This window comes from Heloderma suspectum, chromosome 5 (genome assembly GCF_057233095.1).
Source record: "Heloderma suspectum isolate Gila_16-S chromosome 5, 16-S_ref, whole genome shotgun sequence".
Lineage (NCBI taxonomy): Eukaryota > Metazoa > Chordata > Lepidosauria > Squamata > Helodermatidae > Heloderma > Heloderma suspectum.
The window spans coordinates 179,921,142-179,929,878 of NC_139462.1; the positions used below are offsets into that span (position 1 = coordinate 179,921,142).

General features: G+C 45.4%; 1 protein-coding gene across 1 annotated transcript; it reads left to right on the top strand.

Moving 5' to 3' along the window:
* Positions 1–2,077: 2,077 nt before the first annotated feature.
* On the top strand, positions 2,078–8,353 carry CYCS (cytochrome c, somatic). Its single transcript, XM_084858531.1, has 3 exons — positions 2,078–2,186; positions 5,072–5,248; positions 6,457–8,353. The coding sequence occupies exons 2-3, from the start codon at positions 5,080–5,082 to the stop codon at positions 6,603–6,605; spliced, it is 318 nt and encodes a 105-aa protein (XP_084714657.1). The 5' UTR covers positions 2,078–2,186; positions 5,072–5,079; the 3' UTR covers positions 6,606–8,353.
* The last annotated feature ends 384 nt before the right edge of the window (positions 8,354–8,737 follow it).

Sequence of the window (8,737 nt, forward strand, 5' to 3'; positions counted from 1 at the left end):
AGCAGTGGGGCTGCTCCCACACTGTAGCAAGAAAATCTAATCCTACTGAGTCCTCCCTATTATGGGGCTCTTAAAGGTACATGATCTCCATGCTGCTTAGTGCTTACCAGGTCTGAACCCTATGTGATGTCACATTATTTTGCAATCTTTTAAATTTCATTTCGCAGTCTAAAAGGATTTTTCGCTCAAGGAGGATTTGTGTATATAGATGCTTCAACAGGTCCTCAACAACAGCAGGTATGCTCCCATTTGTATGGTGTTCTGCACAATCATGAAGAAAGAAAATAAAGAACTACAGGATGTCATGGCACAGTACACGGTGGCATGGAAACACCTTCTGTCAATTTGCTTGCTTTTTGCAGGAATGCAAGTTAGAGCTCTGATAAGCATAAAATACACAGAATACAATATGTTCAACCCAGTTGACTCATAACAGTGACCTTTAAACCATTCAGCCACCATAACGCTTTTCCATTTAATTGGGCTTCATCACAATCTTAAAAAAAAAGTAAACTTAACACTTTTAATCCTTATTTTAATATTTTACAGGAGCACAATCCTATGTACACCTACTCAGAAGTTGTCCCACCAAATATGATAGGACTTATTCCCAGGATCTACCATTGTTGGTTTGTTTCTTCTTCCCAACAACCCATGGAAGGGTCCCAGGTGTAAGTTACAATTATCTCAATACCTGGTAAAGTCTAATTTGAACATCTGCAGCCTCCCCTCACTTTCCATCTTAAGATGGTAACCAAATGCAGACTCCATGGCTTTATCAGCAGCCACTATTTTCCTCTCCCCACCCCCATCCTCATTTTTTGTTTGATTACAATGACAAGATCTGAAGATCTTAAAAGTTTGCACAGTATTTTGTGACCTATGAGCTGGCCTAATAAAATCTGACTTAATAATATGGATTTGTTCAAACTGGTTTAATAATATGGATTTTAGCATTTTTCTTTTGGAGTTCATAAGGTTGTAACTAAAAGTCCATGGCTTCAACATAAGCCAGATTTTTTTTGCCTCCCTGCCCCCCCCACCCAACCACACACACACACACACACACACACTGTTTACCATCTCGTCTAATGAAGTTTGAACATTTCCACACTATTTTGTGATATTCTGGTTGTCCAATATGGAGTTTGGGTTATTACTATTTCCTTATGGCCAATACAACTAACTTTGCTTTTTGTAGAGCTAAGATTCTAACTCTAACAAGAAATCTGTAATACCTTCCTGATACAATTCAACATTATCACACATGGGACTAAGACTGCAATGCTATACTTGCTTTCTAGATAGTAAGCCCCATTGAACTAAATGGGACTTACTTTTGAGAAGATATATATAGGATTGTTGGACTCGATGGCCTTATAGGCCCCTTGCAACCCTATGATTCTATGACTATTCTATGATTGCACTGTAAAAGCAGTTTTTTTCCCCCCATTCTTACATAACGCGAACGTGAAAGCTACTCCAGCTAGAACGTACATTTGATTTGAAAAGAGGCTTCATCCTCCCTCCCCCTTCTTGTTCTGCATTGCATTTATTCACACGTACTTGTGACGCATATAAAAAACGCTCTCCGGGCTCTTTTTCAAAAGGGTGCTGCAATAGTTCTCAGGCCTAGATCATTTACTCTGAACGCATAGTTAACAGAGGCGCTCCAACTTCTATTGCTTGGGGATTGCATCACTGCCTGCCGGCCTGCCTCTTTCCTACGGAGACTATCAGCAAATGCCCCCCTCTGCTCAAACACCGGTCGGAATCCCCGTTTGCGTCACGCTCACGTGACCCCTTTTTAAAAAGACAGGCCTCTCCCCGTCGTTCTTGACCTTGCCACTATCATGCTTCTACGCCCGCGCAGCTCCCGCCCTCTTCTTGCGTCCTCCGTCATTGCGCAAGGCCGGAGCCGGCTCACCCGCTTTCCCCTTGGGCTCAACCTACCTTGACTGCGTCAGGTCGTCATGACGGGCGCTCGGGCCGCCCAATGGCGCTTCCTCAGCCCGGATCCCGATTGGCCAACCGGCAGAGGGGGCGAGCGAGGAGCCCTGGGTGGGAGGTTGGCTGTAGAGGCACCGGTTACATAGCTGGGTGCCCTTGGGCTGACTCTCCGGGACTTTGGCAGGAGCCGAGCGAGTGGAGCGCGGGGCAGCGGCTGCGTTGTGCGCCTTGGCCTGGTAATGAGGAGCTACGTGGGGGCGGGGAGAGAGCCGGGCGGCGCGTGTGTGAGGCGGGGCCCCCGAGCCGCAATCTGAGGCGCGGAGGGCGGCGAAGCGGGCGGCTGCGGGGCGGGCCTGGCCTGGCCTGGCCTTGGCCCGAGCGGAAGCCGGCCGGCCGGCGGCCGGGCCAAGGCGAAGGAAGGCTGTGGTAAAAGGGCCAACGTCGAGCAGGCCACCCAGAGAGGAGAGGCTTTGGGCGGCCTTCGCGTGGCCCGAGGCAGTTGCGCAGCCTCTTCCTGCGCGCCGGACTACAGCTCCCAGCATCCCCAGCCAGCATGGACCACGGTCCCACACTATTCCACGCGCAGGAAGAGGCCTGCTGGGGGGAGGCTGCCCTTCGCGGCCTCGTTTTTCTGCTTTAGCGCGACGGTTCGGCCTCCCGCTCCACTTCCCGGGCTTGGGTCAGCGTGGCTCTTCCTGTAACTTCTGGCCCGCTTTGGGACTAGCCGCTCTCGGAGGCGCTACGCGCTGCACGCCGTGACACACATGCGGCAGCTTCAGCCAGCACCAGGCATCCACCCTTACATGGTACATGCGGCGAGGGCCGAGGCGGCGGCTGGTGCTAGGCCCGAGTTCCGCGCGACCTTGCCCCGCTGCGTTAGATGTTACTTTATTCTTTTCCCAACCTGCTGCCCTGCGGATGTTTCGGACTACAAGTCCCAGCATTCCTGACGATTGGCTATGCTGGTTGGGGCTGATGGGGGGGCTTGTAAACCGGAACCTCTGGACAGCGCGCCAGGTGGGGGGGGGGGAGGCTGCTCTAACGCCACCTAAGGCCAGGGGGGAAAGGAGGAAATAGCGCGCCGTCTTAACTTTGGCCCCGGGTGACCTCGTGCCCTTCAGAGCGGGCATCGGAAAGGATACGGAGAGCCCGATCTTATTTCCTCCAACGTTTGACACCCCACCCCTGTATTTGTGAATGGGGCTGAAGGATGGGGGTTGAGAGCTAGTCCGTGTTATGAGGTCCTGAGGATGCTGCCTTTAACGCTGCACCTCAGAACATGACATGGAACTAAGATCCATTGAGAACACAGGGCCTGAGTAAACGTGGTATGAACTGTGTTGCATGTGTTTAATAGGGGCCATGGTAAAAACAGTATCTGCCTTGCTACGGGGGATTAGCCCAAGGTTATCTGTTAGCCTATTGTCAGTGGGTGGACAGTCTCAAAATCCAGTTAGGACAAATGGCTGCCATTCAAGACTGTGTCCCCGATTTTTAAAGGGTTAATCTTGTTTCTACTCTTAAGTTTGCATATTTGTGCCCATCAACATACATGTTTCCCCATAAGAGTAGGAAGCTTGAGGGGCATGTATGTCCACAACATGACATTGATTGACAATCTGCCCCATAACCCAACCTAAAATGTGCTTTGAAACAAGTCCCAAGTAGAGTGCCTAAGATTGCAGCCTCATAAAAATTTCCCGAAAGTACAGTTATGGCCTTAGTAGGAAGTAATCAACTGCTTCACTTGCCCTTGTTACATCCTTTTGGGTGTGGTGATGCTCTAGGCCCTAGAGCAGAGCTTTCCAAACTGTGTAGGTGTGTCCCGGGAAATGCAGAAAATTGTGCGGAAGGGCACCGCAGAGCTCCCGTACTCGCGTTTGCTTCCCTTGGCCCCTCCCCCAGAACTTCCTAAAGCAGCTAATGTTAAATCAGCTAAGGCTTAGCTGCTTTAGGATCATGTGGCGTCTTGACATAGGATGCACGTGATTGGCGGTGTTGGAGCAGTATAGCGAGGTAGAGGCGCAGGGCGAAGAGAGGGGAGGGGAGGCGCCGCCCTGGGAGCAGAGCTTGGCCAGCACGGAGAAGTGGCAGCGGCCACCAGCCCTGCGAGATTTTGAGCGCCCTTCACAGACTTCTGCACCGCACTGCTGCGCGGCCAGGCCAGAGTAGCGCGCGGGTGGAAACACCGCCTGGGACTGGGACCGCACCAAGCGGGCCATCCACCATCTTGGCCAGTCGAACGGAGCTCAGTGGAGGCCAGAAGCCTCAGAATCAGCGTGCTCCCAATCACCCGGGCGAGCGCAGCTGCAGGCTGTCACCCAGTAAACCCACCTGCTGCTGGCTGAAGGGAGGCCACCCTCCCAAACCCAGTGTGGCAAACAGCAAGCCACTCACCACGTGGCACTTATACTTTGATTTCTGTCATTTATTTTTATTTTTATTCTGCTGTAATTGTGGATTAACCACCCACCGGCAGTGTAGCACCAGAGAGTGCTGGAACTGGACTCTGCACATAGGCATTGCAAATATTTACAGCAATATAGCTTTGTAGTGAGACATATATATTTACACCATTTTTGTTGGACTTTTGCTTCTCTACTTCATGTGTTTTTGCAGCTGAGCTCCTACCTGGGCCTATGTGTCCTAATATGTATTGTAAATACTTTAGTTAATTTTGTTTATTTTTCACGTTTTCTTGCACATATTTACATACTGTTACTCATAAATGACAACAATGTATGTTATCTTACAAATCATATATTTTTAAAAATATAAATGAAAGGTTTTCATGAGATATGTTGTATCCCCATACATTTTGTTATTACAACTTAGGTATGTGTCCGTATCTCTTATAATGGGTTAGTTTAACCTCCAGTTTGCTAGTAAAACTGAATTACCGTGTCACGAAATGATGCATGTCTAAAAAGTGTGTCACCAACATGAAAAGTTTGGAAAGCTGTGCCCTAGAGTGTCATCGAACCCTAAAGGATGTAATAAGGGCAGGTGTCTTTTTCTTAAGACTTTTAAGAAGTGCCTAGAGCTTTGCATAACTATCACATACACCTTGTATGAACCCAACTGACCTCAGACTACTTATGACTGTGTATTGTCTTTTCAGCATTGACAATGGGAGACGCTGAGAAGGGCAAGAAGATCTTTGTTCAGAAGTGTGCGCAGTGCCACACAGTTGAAAAGGGAGGCAAACACAAGACTGGCCCAAATCTTCATGGTCTGTTTGGCCGGAAGACTGGTCAAGCCGATGGTTTCTCTTACACAGGAGCCAACAAAAGCAAAGGTAAAATGGAAGTGTCTCACTAACCTTACAAATCAGATGCAAGTGTACCACTAAACTGTTAAGAACCTAGTAGCAGGGAACGAGGAGAACATAGTCACAGTCATGTACAATGAAATTCTCCAGCAGAATAAATTCCCACTCTGGTGACCAGGGCATTATGGAATGTGTTCTACACCATCCCAAAATTCAGCCAATTGCAGTTTTGGTCCCCCATGTGCTTTCTTCCCATATTTAACTGGCCAGTTAATTTCTGTCCTATCTGGAGACAGTCTCCAAACTTATAGCAACTTTGAGCTTCCCTTTCCTTATAATGTAGCCCAGAATAAGTTAGTGTCTTTCCTGTATCTCCAGCCCTTACATGTTAGTACAGGTCAGGTTGGCTGGCTGGGAAGAAGTTCCTGCTGAATAAGGTGTTGGTGCCATGGAAGCACCACCTAGTGGTTGCATACAGTTGGCAAGCATTAAGACTTTGATTGTCACATGAAAGCTAGAACTTTTAAAAATGAAAATAAATTGTCACGTAATTAACAAATGCCCTTTTAGAGGAAGATTTAGTTTATTTATTTAAAACATTTTTACCTTGCTCTTCAGCCAGACAGGGTTCTAGAGTGACTTACACATCAATTTAAAAAAACAAGACAGTTCCTGCCCTTGGCCTTACAATCTAAAAGATACCGCACAAAAAGAAAAAGGGATGGAAAGGGAGAAAGAAAAAAGCAAACTCTAGCACCAGTTCTTAAATTATAGTTGTTTATCATGACCAGTTGTGCACTGCAGGGCAGTTTCCTGTCTCTTTGTGGCTCTGGCTTACTTCTGTCTAATGTGGCATGCCATGCTATAAGTAACATCCATCATGTCTTTGCAAAATGAGGGTTTCCTGGGGGGTTGGGTAGGAGCTTTAGACTCCTCATGTCCTCAGTTAAGCTCCAGTAACAATAATGAGCCTACAACTATATATAAAAAAGTGACACCCCAATGGTTGGTCTAATGAGGTACTGCTTCATGACGATCTTTTAAAGGTGGCCCTAATTGCCTGATTTGTTTGTGTAAATCTGCTGTTAGCCCTAGTTAATTTTATATTTATGTGCCATGCTTTGCATGCTGCTTAACTTTGGCCCAAAGTATGGAATTATCGGGGAAGAAGGATGCAATGGTTTTTAAATACATAAATCACTTATTAGATCTATAATAATATTTTTACTTCCTAGGTATAATCTGGTGTGAAGATACATTGATGGAGTACTTGGAAAACCCCAAGAAGTATATTCCAGGAACTAAGATGATCTTTGCTGGCATTAAGAAGAAGGGGGAGAGGGCAGATCTAATAGCATACCTTAAGGAATCTACTTCTAAGTAATAGCTATCTACTGCCTTATTTATTTCAGCAAACAAAAGGAAATGACTCTCTGTGATGAGATTGGTTCTTAAACTTTCTATTTTTACATGCATTGAATCTATCACTTCAAAAATCTTTCTCGTCAGCCAGAGAACCTTGATCATGAGTGGTTATTAAAACATATGTACATGTCATTGTCATAATTTATAGAGCTGTGCAATCAGGTTTGAAGGAGTACAGTCAGGATAACTATCATGTTTCCTCATCATGTAATTAAAAAACCTTTCAGTGTGTCTTTTTGCTTTTTCTTTATAAATAAGTTCAAGTGCATTTGAAGCAAGAACAAATTTGAAGCAAGCTTTCCATCGCCTCAGGCGAGTACAACTTGCCTAGTTATGTCTGTCTCATTTCTGTTGTGCTCTGCTGTGAAACAAATCTTACCCTGATAACCATGAGCTATAAAGTGCGAAGATAATTAGGTGTACCAAAGGGCTTGTAGATGTCCAAAAAAAAGTCTGACTAACAAACTATTTGAACAATAGTACCCTGCCGTATGCTACATTGCCTGCTGGTTTTGCTGTATAGGAGAGGGGGTCAGGGAAAAGAGTCAAAAGGTCTTTTGAGTACGTAAGGAGTTATATATGTGTATGTATGTATGCTGAGCAGACCATGGGATGTTGTGACTTCATTTCAAATGTATTATATGTAAGTGATGAAGGAGCTAATAATCCAGCTGTTTTTACCAATTATCCATATTTTTATACCACATTATAGCAATGTGCAAAACCTTTTAGAGCAGGAATGCAGAACCAAGAAGTGGTGGTGGGTTGAATTGTCCTCCCTCCCCCCACCCCCTGGACCTCTGCTGGCTGGGTCATAGCAGTGGTTGTGGCCACACCCACTGATGTAATCAACACTGCCCATTTTGCCTTTCTCCTTGCCGAGAAAGGGATTTGTTTGGTGCTGGCTTCATCCCCATAGGGGCAACAGTGTCAGGTGAAGCCAATCAGCCAGTGCTAGGAAGAGCGACTGTGAGTCCCCAGCCATCTTCATCCCTCCTATCTGAGATCTGAGACAACAGCAGGGATTCCCCTGTGCAGTATTCTATCTTTCCATTAGGAGGGGGAGCAGCACACAAGGGAACCCTGCTGTTATGTCTGATCTCAGATTGGAGGGGATTCTTCACAAAGGGATTCCTCCAAGGGGATGGGGTTAGGAGGCCAATTTCTGCCCCATTCTTCCTTATCACTAAAAGACTGAGCTAAAAAATTTAAGTTAATTCTTAGACTTCCATATGTATGGCTTATAGGTATAAAGTAGGGTGTACAATCTTTTTGCACCCAAGACAATGCATATACACAGATGCAAATGCACACTATATGCTATAAAGATACATTGAAACCAGATTACATATTCAGTGTAGCTTCCATCATACACAATACTGTTTGGATGAAATGACCAGTTTGAGCAATAAGGATGTGAAGAGAGATGTACAATTTGTCAAGTGCATTTTTACTCCCATTTTTTAAAAATGAGGGAAATGAACAGCTTCCAATATGCTTAGTTTTAGGCATAGGGTACCTAAGCTCAGTTCTGGTATCTCTGTTTGTACAGTAATGGTTTGAATTACTCACTTAAAAAAACTCTCACTTATCAAGTGCTCCACAGCTTAAATTAAACTGTTAGGATTCATGTATCTTACATGTAGCATTGCCCATAAGAATAAACATTTGTGTTTAGTTTTCTTTCGAAATAAAAATGAAATCTGAAAAGTTTGTGGAATTTTGAGCGTATATGAAGTAGTACAGAAGGGCTGCATAGCTGATGAGAAAGAACTACTAGAATGACTAAGGACAATCATATGCATCTTTAGACACTACAGGACTTTTTTCTGTCAATATGCATAGGATTGCACCCTAAGGAAACTGGGCGGTTATGAAATATAAGGACTTCCATTTGACACTAAGGCTATCAGTCAATTCAATAGTTATGCTGACTGATTAAGTTATGCAGATGGCACAATTTAAATTATGTTACTTTTTGGAAACCATCCCCCCATATTCTTTTCTCTCTCACTCTGGATCATCACCCATACACTCTTCTCATCCTGGTTGATCACCTATAGAGAGACTCTCTCAGTCCCCCCCTCCCCA

What these genes read in the sequence shown, in the direction of transcription:
- CYCS (XM_084858531.1), top strand. Translation starts at nt 5,080, where the DNA reads ATGGGAGACGCTGAGAAGGGCAAGAAGATCTTTGTTCAGAAGTGTGCG. An exon ending in AGGAGCCAACAAAAGCAAAG is followed by an intron (nt 5,249 to 6,456) that starts GTAAAATGGAAG and finishes TTTACTTCCTAG; the next exon opens with GTATAATCTGGTGTGAAGAT.